This window comes from Nyctereutes procyonoides, unplaced genomic scaffold (genome assembly GCF_905146905.1).
Source record: "Nyctereutes procyonoides isolate TBG_1078 unplaced genomic scaffold, NYPRO_anot_genome, whole genome shotgun sequence".
Classification (NCBI taxonomy): Eukaryota; Metazoa; Chordata; class Mammalia; order Carnivora; family Canidae; genus Nyctereutes; species Nyctereutes procyonoides.
Genome location: NW_026575148.1, coordinates 1,172,828 through 1,186,564, shown reverse-complemented (window position 1 = coordinate 1,186,564; position 13,737 = coordinate 1,172,828). Strand labels below are relative to the sequence as shown.

The following is a 13,737-nucleotide window of genomic DNA, read 5'->3' as shown; positions in this document are numbered from 1 at the left end:
AGAAATCTTATGGTAGACTGCCATTTCCATGTTAGAAGGAACCTAATAGTGATGAGATTGAAACAAATAGTTTCACTATATACTGAAAGTTTATGTTAGTTTCTTTGATTCTTACTCTGAATTTTTTAAAAGAACTTTGAGAGCTTCAGTAACAGGCATCTTTTCCCCGCACCCACAATATCTTTTTTTAAACTATGAGTACAAAGAAGTGACCAATGTGTTTCACTGACAAACACCGAAATTTTTTTTTTTTGGACAGTTGGCAATTCTTTTTTTTTTTTTTTTTTTTTTTTTTTTTTTTTTTTACCAAAAATATAATTTAACCAGTTAGGTCTTTGCCTATACAGAATTCTTCATGTACTTCAAAGGGTAAATTAAGATTATATGACTGCATCAGCTGTATCAGATGATTTTTGTGAGGCATGGTAAAATGTAATTGTGACATATCTCCTCCTTCACCAAAGTGAACTTGTTCGTTTTATTTTTATTTCCTAAAGAAATCCTACAAAATACTAACCTAGAACTGAAATGGATTTTTCTTAGGTGTTTTAAAAATAGAAATAGCAAATTGTGTCCCTGTGTCTGGATTTCTGTCATTGTCCCTTATCTGAACCTCTCAAAAACCTCTCTGTGTGTGGTGTGCAGCACAGCACACTCAGACAGTTCTGCTCAGAGAAGGAAGTGAAGAGTTTTGGTTCCCATTTTACACTTCTGGAACAGTTTAGGGAAGGAAGCACCTTTACACCTTTTATTGTTCGTGGTTGCTGACATCATATCCTTCCCTGACCAGTCTGTGCGTGTTTCCTGCCATTCTGTCAAGATTCTTCTGTGTTACAGGGAGGGATTTGTGGGAGGGAGGGAGAGAGGGAGGAAGAGAGCAAGAAAGAGTGAGGCAGGGAAGGGGGGAGGAGGAGTGTGTCACTCAAGGGAACTTGTTTGTAAATGAGAGAGCTGGGGTGGGAGAAAGATCTTTAGCATCTGTCCACAAGAAATTCTTCTCTACTTGGGTCTCAAAACCACTTTGCCTTCATCTGTTTGCTTATGCCAAACTCAAAGTGAACAGAAGCCTGCCATAATGAAGTTCCCCTTTTTAGTAAGCAGCCTGATTTTATTTTTCTTATATTTAGGTTGACAAAAAGAAAAAAAAATGCAGAAGACTGTAGCTCTATAGAGTGTAACTGTGGTAGAGCATTTCTTTTTCTTTTTTTAATTACTGATTGTTTCTATGTAGCTCTGTCATTTTCCAAGAATGCTTCTTTCATGTGGAAAGAAGTAGCGGCAAGGCTGCTGGAATTATTTTAAGCTTATGGTTGATTGTACATAATGAAAGTTCTCAGCATAACTTGAAATTCTACTACGTGTAGTTTAGCTATTCTTTTCTTCATATACATACAAAACAATTTTTAAAACTGCTTAAGTTATTTAATCTCTTTTTCAGCTTCTCTGGGCTTCCTACAAATTAATACTTGAAACTGACCTTACAAGATAATTTTTGCATAAAAAAAAAATCAGCTTAGAGAAGTAGCTATGCTAAGAAAACAACTACTGAGCTATTGTTGACCTTCCTAACTCTTTGAATTTTTACTGACAGCCTTGAAATGTGGTGATCCATAATCAAATGCTCTAAGCCACGTTTCGTGACATATTTTACTTCATAAAAAAGTCGCATCATCACCGTGTAGTATTCTGCATATGTACATAATAATATCAAGTTTTGCATTTTAAAAATGTTCAGAAGGCAACCCTTCGAGAAATACTCATTTTTATGGAAAACAAGAAAATATTTTAATTTTACTGAAATTTAAGCTTGTTTCTCTTTACATTACCTTGCATATTTCAAGAAGGAAAATACATCCAATGGTATTTTCACCAACTATTTTATATATATATTCGATAAATGCATATACGTTTTTTTCAGGCAAAATATTTCCCATCCTTTCTTAAGAGTTAAAAAAAATCCTTGCTCTGCTCTTTTTAAAAAGCGTCTCTCCAAGTTGTGAAATATGGGGTGGTGATGTGTAGGAACTCTTCTAAGTTTGGCTCATGAGGAGTTCTCCCTCTGCCTTTCTGAAGAGACTTTTCTCAGAGGGATGCATCTCTGCTTGGTTGGTTATTTGTATTTTGAAACCAGGATCTGTAGAAGTTCTCGTCTTCCCCGCCTTGTCACCACACTCTAATCTGTTCACCCTGACCTTCCACCTTAAAGTGAATAAGCGCTTAGGCAGGCATAGTCCTGTAAGCCGATAGTGCCACCGGCCTCAGCTAAATGAAAAGAAAGGAAATTGTCCCATATGCGTTTGCTGTGGATTCATGGGTTGGCTTTGCTGTGATAGAGGAAGCCTGTTTGTCTCTTTGGGGTCTTGCACATGCATGGGAAATGCCATTCTAACGTGCCGCTTGCTTCTAAGGTAAGACTATAGGAAACACAGGAAAGTTGCCCAGTTGAGTGATATTTAAGACAGTTTCTAAAAATAGATAGATGGGGCAGTGTTTGGCAACAGTGAATATGTAATGCAGTTGTGTTCTGTGAATGTTTCATATTTTAAGGTGATTTGAATGTCTTATTGTAGCTAAGTTTTTCATGTGTATTTGTCAAATGTGTGTTATTTATGTAACTCTTTAAAACTTTTGAACTACTTCCAACATTTAAAATTACCGCTGGAGTAATAATTTTTGATGAGCACTGTGTGGTCATGATGTTACTCAACATATATAGTATTCCCAAAGGTACAACTGAGCTGCAGCTTCATAGAAAGGCATTGGGCAAAAGAGGATGGATGGTCTTAGTATTTAAGCAGCACTTAATCCACCAGAACTAATTATATCATAATAGCTTCTGCAATTAGATAATCACAGAAAATTTTAATTTAAAGAAATTTACTCAAGGTGATAAAGAATTTAGAAATTAAAGAAATCAAAAGACAGCTGATGATCAGACCAAGTGTTTAACAGCTTTCCTGTTTCAATACCTTTGAATTGGAGCCAAATAATCTATTAAATAGCCAGGACATTGGCTTAGCATTACATAATACATGTGGGAATTTCTCAGGTCCCTTGTCAGACACCGACTAAAACAGGGAAATTCTGAGCAATGTGTAAAGTAGTTGCATTCTTTGACATAAGACTGGATAGAATAATTGAAGCTGTTGCTTACAAATGAAGAATCCAATGTGGAATGATTTCTTGTTAACTTCCACATTTCACGGCAATTCGTTTTCATTATGTTCAAATGTTTTCAGATATAATTTAAAACAAAGTAAAATATATACTTTTAATACTCGGTTTCTCTGGGTTTATTTTATATTATCGATGATTGTTTCTTTAATTTTAATTCATGACCTAAAGATATCTAGTATATAATATGAGACTTCTGTAATTTTGTATCTTACTCCCCAAAGACATATGAGATGTCTTTTTAAAATTTTTAAATTTAGAGAACTGATAGCTTATTATAAAAAGTGTAGTTATTTTTTTTAAAGAGTATCATTACAAATGGAGTAATACTCTAATTTTTTGCACCATTTCTTTTCGGTGAATGATTATCTTTTTTGATTCTTGTATTCAAGATACAGCTTATGGGCTTTCAAGAGGAAAAGGAGATCTCACTGCTGATAGCTGCTTATTATGTAAGATTAAATATCCCAAATTATTTTTACAGTGTTCTCAGAGCAGTGACTTTTAAAAAATAAGATTAAAGGATTTAGATTTAAATTAGTTGACATTTACATATATCAAATAGCACTTTCATAATAGTCCATCCTATTTGCATAACGAGGGACGTTATCACCTCTGCTGTCAAAACACGAGATTGTTTTCCCTTCAAAAATGAATTAGCTGCCCTACTTAGCATACACAGGTATATAAAGGTTCATTAACTCTCTGATTTAGGTAATTTTTCATAATAGAAGGGTGAAAATAGTCACCTAATTTCATTAAAAAATATTAAGGAACTCGTTGCAAAAGATACATTTCAAGTGTTGGGCTTTGAAGTATAGTTTTTGTCATTTAAATGACTTGTTAAATTACTTATGAGATTATTTTAATTATAAAAACAAACTGTTCCTATTTGATATGCTCCTGCATGGGATATACCATGTGCTTTTAGTACTTATTCTCATTCATTCGATTGGCTTACTTTCATATAGTTCTCTTTTTTAAAAAAGTAGAATATGATCTTTCTTATGAAACTGCCTTTCTGTTAAAGTGGTATTTAATTTTTCTCTTTTGTCCAGCAGGAACGAATGCAGGAATTTGGGAACTGAGCAGTGCAAGTGCTGAAGAAGGAGATTTGTTTGGAGGAAAAAGGAAAGAGAAAGAAAAGGAAGGAAAAAATACATAATTTCAGGGACGAGAGAGAGAAGAAAAACGGGGACTATGGGGAGAAAAAAGATTCAGATTACGAGGATTATGGATGAACGTAACAGACAGGTGAGTGGGGTAAACTTTTTCCTGTATCATTATTTACATAGAGTCTTACATTTTCCCTGGATATCTTAAAGATACTGAAAACATTTTGAAGTTATAAACATCCATTAAGAGTTTCAGTGAATTAAATGTGGCCAGTTTAAATGCTAATATTCTATCCTATGTAAAGGGAAAAAAATCACCTTATTATCTATTAGACAAACAGTTTACACATTCATGATTGTTCACTTTTTATTTCTACATAAATTTTGAACGGAAACTGTACTTGTATAACATGAATAGCTTAATAATTAAGAGTTAATAAGCATAACATTGCTACATTGCACGCATCATCAAACAAAGATATTCTTATATTCATGGGAAAGAGGCCTTTTGTGGTCATCCACTTAAAGGTTTAGAATATAGGCTTATAAAAATGGCTCTCAGTGTATTCACAGTAAAAAAGACTTTCAAATATATTCAAAATATTTAACATTGTGCTGACAACAACAAATACCCTCACAAAATATTAGTAACTTAAAACATGTAGACAAAAGCTATTAGTTAATTCATACTGTTTTCTTTACACCATGGATTTTATAAACAAAGAGGCAGATGATGCTATATTTTTTTTCTACAACTCCAATGATAATGCTGTATGATACCATTAATCTCTCTTAAAGATTTTATGTATCCAAATACCCTATTCAACAAAGACTTGTATATCATGTATATCATGAATATCTGTGATTTGACTATTTTTCTTCACACGTGGGGAGAGTGCATTTAGTTAGGTGATATAAGGATAGCTGGATGGTTTGTATGCATTCTAATGTTAAGTAACAAACAATGGTTCCTGAGAGAAATTACAGTACTGCCAAATCTCAATCCTTACAAATGAATAATGGAACCTGCCAGCAGGTATTCTTTGACCATGGGAGAGAAGAATATTTTGCCTGTTGCCCATCTACTCTGGGAAAAGCTAAGAGGATATAGCCTTAGAGATGCCCTCACAGACTAATTTCCCCCAAATAAAGACATTCTATCTCTCCGATTGTCCTTTTCTGTCTTCTTGGAACTGCAAGTGAGACTGGAACTGACTTGTGGTTTAATTTTTTTTTATGTTTTTTTCCAGTTTTATTGAGAAGTAATTGACATACATCACTGTATAATTTTAAGGCATACATTGGATTGGCTTGATTTACATATATTGTAAAATGATTACTACAATAGGTTCAGCTAATGTCCATCATCTCATAGAGATACAATAAAAAGAAAGAAGAAAAAGGAAAAAAATTTCTTCTTGTGATGAGGACTCTTAGGATTTACTCTCTTAGCAACATTCTTTTATGTTGTATAATGGTGTTAACTATGGTCACCATGCTGTACATTACATCCCTGCTATGTATTTGTCTTGTAACTGGAAGTTCGTATCTTTTGACCGCCTTCATCTATTTCTCCCTCTTCCCACCCTCCACATCTGGTAATCACGAGTCTGATATCTTTTGGTGAGTTTGTTTGGTTTTTAGATTCTACATATAAATGAGGTCATGCAGTCTTTTCTTTGTCTGACTTACATCACTTAACACAATGCCTTCAGGATCCATACATGCCATGTTGTAGCAAATGGTAGGATTCCCTCTTTTATGACTGCATAATATTCCTGTGTGTGTATGTGTGTATGTGTGTAATCACTTCTTCATTCATTCATTGGACACTTAGGTTGTTACCTGTGTAAATTATAATGAACAGAAGTTTAGTTATGCCATCAAAACTGATATGTAATTAAAAGATAAACCTTAGATTTTCAAGTTTATACCTCCCTTAAATTATTATATTTAAGGTACATATAACTTGAACTATTTTTGACTGAATTGAGCTAAAGGATAAAGTTTTATGATAGATTTCTTCATTCTTTTCCTACACATTATTTATTACTCTGGATTAAGCTAAAAAGCAGTAATTCTGTCAATATAAAACCACAATATTTTTAGTTGGCATATAACTTGAAATTGAAATTAAGACTGAAATATTGAACACCATGTACAATTGACTCTTTAGACCTTGTTATTTGGACTAGAATCTGTTTTTGAGTGCAGTCAAAAATTATATGAATTAGCACCTACATTTCATTAATAATACCAGGTAATTTTTAGGTTCATGAAATTCATTGTATCTTCTTTTTGCTTAAAAAAAGAGAGGAAAATTTTTGCAGGTTAAATTCCAGAGCTTTCATTATGCTTTATAAAGGAACATATAACTCACACAGGGATGCAGGAATTTTAACACATATTTTTCAGCTAATAACTGAACATCTTTTCTTAATTTAAATATGGTTGTGTCTACAATTGCTGTTACTCTCATCCATGTCAGAAGTCATAATAACTTTAGGAGAAGAAAAAGTTGTTTAAATTTAGTTCAATTTAGATTACTTTTTTAATCTTGAAGATGAATTTCTTGATTTTATTCTATAGAAATTTAAGATCTATGTAGTCTTCTCCATACTTTAGATTCAGCAGGCCCTTCACTCATACTCTTAAATCTAATTAGTATGTTTTGGTGTATATTTCAATGATTATTTTAGGTGGCCATTGACGTTCAAATATCCATTTTATTTGTAAATGTTTGTTTTGTGCACCACTTACTTACTACAAGAGTGATCATGAGAGCCTAAAAGATGTAGGTCACTTCTATAATCAACACTAGCAAATCTGCAGGAGCAAATCATCCCAAGTGTGGAGGCACCCCTAGCCTGGGCTTCCTTTATGTGTTCACATGTTGAAAAGAAAAATGTTAAACATTTTGCTTTTTTTGAATCTTCCCCCACTGCAGTCCGTAATAGAACCTCACACAGTGGTTCACTGTCGTCTTTTCTTAAAAAGTAGTAAAAGCCTGCTCTGCCTTTGCAGGTGTTTATTTGGCTATACAGAAAACAGGGTGTGTTTTTACAGAATAAGAAATAGAAAAGAAACTTAAAAGTGTAAAATGCAATATTACAAAGCCGATGTATAAGTTGAATATCATTAAGAACCAACACTGCTATAAAACAGAGCAGCTAACTGTTTAAATTGAATTTTGCCCTTACTCTACCATTCATAATGGAAGGAGGGAGAACAGCTTAAACAGAAACTCCAGTTATATACATAATATAGTTTAAAGAAGGAAAAAAATTAACAACTTTTTTATTGTTAAAAATTTGTCCAGATTTTCTGAGTTTATGGAGAATCCTCTTTCTCCATTTCTAACTTAAACTGAATGGATTTCTTAAGCTAGTATGTAAAAATAAATAAAATAATGAATTTTTAATTTATCCTAAGGATTCTAAGTTAACTTAATAAAAGTAGCAAAGTTTACCAAGAATTACATATGTATTATTTCATTTAATTCTTATTAACCCCATTTACAGCTGAATACTTCATGTATTTATTAAATCAACAAATATTATTAGATTGCAATGTGCCTAACATTAAGTATTCAGTGATAAACCAGATGAATCTCATACAGGTTATCATCTGCCACAGAAGTCAGCAAACTTTTTCTCTAAAGGGCCAGATAGCAAATATTTTTGACCTTGTGCCACACAGTCTTAGTCTCAACTACTCACCTCTGCCCTAGTCATGGATGCAGCCATGGACAACGTGTAAATGAATGAATGTGTGTGTATTTGAATAAAACTTTACTGACAAAAATGGGACAAACTTAGTGGATCCCTGGCTTAGTGGGATGAAGCAGACATGTGACATATAAATATATAAGTGTTGTAAATAATGTGCTATGACTGAAATTATCAAAGTGCTATCAAAGTATAACAAGAGGTGCTTTATTTAGATTGAGGATTGGATAAAAGGTCTCTCTGAGGAAATGCTAAAAGATGTGAACTAAAACATGAGTCAGAGTTAGGCAGGTGACAACATTCCAGATGGAACAATATTTGCAAAGCTCCTTAAGAACGGAAAGAGCTTGCTAGGGAGCCAAGGGAAAGCTCGTGGAACTTGAGTCTGGTGTGTATGACTTTAGAGAGATGAGAGAAAAGATTAGATGCTAGGCAGGGCCCAGATCATACAAAGCTTTGAAGTCAGATAGTAATACTAGGTGGTGGCCAAGATTTGGAGCCCACATCTTCCAGATTAAAAAAAAAAAAAAAAAAAAAAAAAAAAAAAAACGTGCTTTTCTCAATTATGTCATGCTGCATCCTGTATAATATAATAGCTGAGAACATGGTTTTATGTCTTTGCTTTTCCTAATTACATCATACTGCATGCAGGATAACTTAATGGTGAAGAGCATGGTTTTTAGGCACACATGAACCTAGCTTTGGTCCCAGGTCTGTCACCAGCTAGTTGTATAACCCTCCAGCAAGTGACTTAATTCCTCTGAGCTTTATCAGTTCCCTCATCAGTAGAGTAAGGGTTAAAAAATAGTACCCAGCTCATTGGGATAATTAAATTAGGGGATAAATATAAAGCATCTAGCATTTAATAAATGCCCAATAAATGTACCTATTAGCTATTCCTGTTAAGACTTAGGCTCTTTAAACCATAAGCTGTTATAAGTTAATGTGACTTCCATCAAAACAACTCCTGTGCTGTGTAGCACCCTAAAGAGTGGTAACTGAACCTTCATTTCAAGAGGGTTTTACCTTTAAAAGACTATCAGGGAGCTAGAAGGAAAAGTGGAACAGAGCAGAGCAGGAGCGCAAAGGAGCCTTTGCAAGCTCACAAGGGGCGAGAGAATCCTTTCAGAGCAGGAGCAGCTGATGGCAGAGGATGGCTTGCGGACCTGAAGGAAAATCATAGACATTTGCAGAGCAGGGCTTGTGACAAAGATGGGAAGAAGTAGTGTTCTAAGTTCTATGCTTGTGGGACTTACTTTCAAATGTATGTTACTGATCAAGGTATTTTGAACTACTTATCACCATTTCTATCACTTCCAACTTTCAGCTTATTTTAAACCACAATTTCAATGATTCTTTGTTTTTACTCCTTATGTACCTCCAGCAATCAGGCAGTAATGTTACCCTCCTTCATATGGTACCAGTAAATATGCTCCTGAAAAAGCCAGACTTATTAAATGAGTTTTGCCCTTGTATGATTCTTTTTACAAATAGACTTAGAAATCTGTTATATCAGTTGTATCAAGAAGAAAGTTATATAAAACTTATGCTTGCTCAACCTAAACTTTATACTTGTATGTTGTATTTTAAATTATCAGCTTCCCCACTTTGAAAGAGTAAGAGGGTAAATCCAAATGCATTTGTGTGACTTATAAAAAAAGACATTTAAATGTTTGAATAATTGTAAGGGAAAAAATATTTGCCAAATAACACAGTTAGGGCCTAATGTAGTAAGTTAAGGTAAAAAGATTTTTAAATGTCTTAAGTTCTCTTCCATCAGGTCTGGCACACTAATAGTTTTTGCTAGCAAACAAAATTTCATGTAATTATCAGTGCAATAACTGGAGCACAAATTAAAGACAATTAGCAGCATTCTCCTGTTAATAGAACAAGAGAATCCCCTTATGACTAAAAAGAATTCATAGATCATAACTGTTAAATTTTCTGACTTTTTGTCTTTTCTTATGTCCCTATGTCAGTTTCTTTATACAACTCATAAATTATCTTAAATGGGCTCAGAAAAAAAATCATAGAGAAATATATTTAGTGTCTATACAGCCTCTGAACAGTTTCTACATATGGGTGTTTTTAAACTAAATCTGATGTTTTTTAAAGTAAACTGAATAAAAGAGATTTATTGATTTCCTTTGATGACTCTCTTTTTATTTTTTTTTTTTGACTCTCTTTTTAAAAGAAACGAATATTACTCCTTACTTTCTCCTGCTTTCCACTATTTTAGGCCATTCTTAGAATTTAAGCTAAAATTTTAGTGGAATTTTTACTGTAGTGTTCCTTCAAGGTGATATCCAGAATATCAATAAATAAATTACAGTTCTAAACTTGAGAGTAACAATCTACTAACCTACTCTTTAAGTGTAAGAAACTGGATAATTTAGAAAGACAAATAAATTGCTTCAGGAAGTAACTTTGCGATTAATTCTGGACCATGAGTCAAAGAACAGAGGAATCCAGTAATATACATTTTCTTTTGTCATCCTCACAAACAGAACTTCCAGAATCTTACGTTGCTTGATGCATACCAAATATATAGTAATAGAGGGGAAATTATACTTAAAATACTATCAGAGAGTTATCCATGGTAGTCAATGAATGTCTGGAAGCTTGTTTTACATCAAGTGAATAAAAAGCTCAAAAGACACAAAAGCGTTGACTTTAAAATAAATCCACAGATACCTCATAATGATGATGATTATGCCTTTTTCCTTTCAGTGTCATTTCTTAACAGCTTACTGCCTCCCCTAAATTTGGTATTAATAAATAAAATTAGGGTGTATAATAGCAACATATTAGAGCATAGTAGTACATTTTAGAATTGAATTATAGGGCATATTGCTGCATCCTGTGGATGCCTAACTTAAAAGTTCCCCATGCACATAAGTTAAATCATTCTTTCATTAATCTTAAAATCACCAAAGGGAAGAGTTTTGTTCAGAGAGCTGGAATTACTGGTGATTGAAGAGACTGAAAGAGGAAACCAGAAGGAAAAAAAATGTACTTTTGTGAGTTTCCAAATCAAAAAAGTAGCTAGAGTGCTCAAATGTATGTTTAACAGCTATGACATCAGGCCATCGGTTTCTATTCTATTCCTTAGCAATTTAAAAACAATTCACAAGTGGTCCTCCCACTATCTGGTTGAATCATAGAGAGAGCGAGCCACACACTTACTATGCACCCCTTACACGTGGGATATTTTATATATGTATCCAATAGATCTATTCCTTTACTACCAGAGAAGTATTGTCTTAAATGCCATCAAATTCATTCATTAGCTTTCCTTTGATAGGGAATCCAAGAGAAGCCAGAAGTTTCACAAGGAAGAGGATAACGATTTCCTCTATGTACTTGAAGGCTTCAAGACGTTTTGTTGTTTCAGTTCTAGTTGGAATATCTCTTATAGTTTCCATTTTAAAGTATCATTTAGAAAAATCTTGATGCTTGTATTTATTGTATCTCAGTCATTTTGTGTAGAAAGTTGACATTGAATGGTTCCTTCCACATCTACAAATGCATGCACACCCCATTCTGTCTGCTACAAGTCACCTTTTGCTTTGCAAATGCACAAACTGTGTGACATCGTATTACTGAGAAACCAACCCTAAAAATATTAACATTATAAATAGACCACATAAACCAAGAGGCTTCTTCCAAACTGTAGATTAAAGAACATGTAGCTAATTTTTTTCAAAAGCTATGTCCTTTGCAGTCTAGACTTCCTCTAACATTGTAATTTATTCATTTAAAATAAGCTCCTTCAAAAATTATTATGATGAAAGTATTTTTAAAGTTTATATCCCCACATACTCTATTTGGAGACAGTATGGCAACTCCCCCACCACCACCACCTCTAGAATAATAGCTTTGGTTTAAAAAGAAAAATAACATCATTAAATTGAAGTAAATGAAATTCCATAATATGTAATATATATTTGCATTTCTTTTGAAATATGTTGAACCACTAATAGGAATAAGAGAACCACTCTAAATGTTTGGAAATTTGACTTTTAATTTTAAGTTGGAACCGTTTAGCTTAAGAAATCACTAACATTTAAATAACATTTCAACAAACGCAACTGTTTGGAAACTACAACGGAGACAGCCTCCTGCCTTCTGTCTTGCGAGGATTGATTTGGAAGGCCCTGAGGGAGAAAATATTGGAGTTAGGAGGTAAAACTGAAGCCATCGTGGAAAGGAAGAAGTTACACTCTTCCTGTTATGACAGGAAACGTAGACAAATGTGCTTCCTGAGCATTTGCTCAGCAGGGAATGAAGTAGTCTTTGACCTTTACCTTAGGTACATTTTGGCTTTGTTAAACTAGTAAACATGTTTTTGCCCCCAAAATATTAATCTGGTTTATTTGATTCTTCTCAGATTCAAATGATACATTTTATGTATATGAGATACAATCTGTCGATAGAGTCATAGAATAAATCAGCCTTTTAACAAACCAATCAGATCTGAATGGCACATAGAAAAAAGTAAAAACTGCGTTATATTCGTCTCTTTTTAAAATCCAGAACATTCTTGGGCTTAAAAATGGACCACAATAAAATCTTTTAAATCCTGATAAGTTTAATATTTGTAGATCATCTTTCTTCCTTTTCCTCATGTAAACATATACGTCAAAAATCAGCTACCATAAGTTTTAAGACCCAAACCCTGTGAATCTGTGAAAAAACACTCAAGTTTATTCATGTTTCAATTATTTAACTGCAATCTAACTCATTGTTCATTATTTTTCTTCAAAGTAGTGTGTAGTGCATAAAATTTAAAGTTTTATTTTGGTGTTTGAGGGTTGACTTAGGTGAGGGGTTGTAAAGTTCTAAATTCCACACTCTGATCCCCCTGTTTTAATCCTTTTATTATGTTCAGAATTTTAGGAACTACTGCCTGAAAACCTTTGGAAATCCTGCTACATTGCAGCGAAACACGGCTCAATTTGCTTGAGGCTAACGAGGACAATAGTCCTCTTTGCAGCAGAACACACTGCTGTCTCATCCTCGCAAGTTATGCTGGAGGGTTACAAGCACATGGTAGCAGTCTGCTTAAAAGAGTCCCTCACTGCTCTTTAAAGAGCCTTTCATTTACGATGGCAGGCCCCGTCATTGTATAAAGGAGCGCTTGTCTAGAACACAAGTCTGCAGTGGCATTACTTCCTCCCACCGAGAGTAATCATCAAGCCTAAAGCTTGCAAGCCTTTCTAATGACAGACTGAATTAAACAAAATAAAATTGAAGAGGAATAGTTTAGAACAGTTGTACCATTACTTACTGTCAGGAACAAGCCAGGGGAAGAAAAGAGCATTTAAGAGGGCATTTCCCTTTTTTTTCAATTAGAGATTGTCGTTGCAGACTCTTGACTCCATCTCTAACCCATTAAACACATAGGAAGACTTCGTGGCTCTGGATTAGAGAGTGCATTGTATCTATGAACTGTCCATCTTGTCCCTCATTAGTCACTCTGTTTCCTTAACCAGGAGGAAACTGAGAGAGAATCTATGCTGGGAGTGAGGAGGAATGGATTTAAAATATTTTCATAGGGTGAGTGAGAGTTGTATTTATCATGATTCTAATTGGATAAAAAAAATAAAAATAAAACCTCAAAACTTTGAAAGTAGAATTCGTTGGATAGGTTAGTCCCAAATACTTTGTAAAACAAAGAAATTAATATGACTTTATAAATTAAAGAAATGAGTAAAAAG

At 33.7% G+C, this 13,737-nt stretch overlaps 1 protein-coding gene across 13 annotated transcripts in view; it reads left to right on the top strand.

The window, feature by feature from the left end:
* MEF2C (myocyte enhancer factor 2C) overlaps positions 1-13,737 on the top strand; it is a 170,522-nt gene that overhangs the window by 69,518 nt on the left and 87,267 nt on the right. For 8 of the 13 annotated variants that reach the window (XM_055312842.1, XM_055312838.1, XM_055312846.1 and 5 more), the window contains one exon: positions 4,236-4,428. In XM_055312842.1, the coding sequence (XP_055168817.1) occupies positions 4,375-4,428 (54 nt within the window). In that variant the 5' untranslated portion in view covers positions 4,236-4,374. Of the gene's footprint in view, positions 1-1,002; positions 1,094-2,290; positions 2,409-4,232; positions 4,429-13,737 lie in introns of those variants that run through there. The other 5 variants (XM_055312839.1, XM_055312841.1, XM_055312840.1 and 2 more) reach the window with 3 other exon arrangements.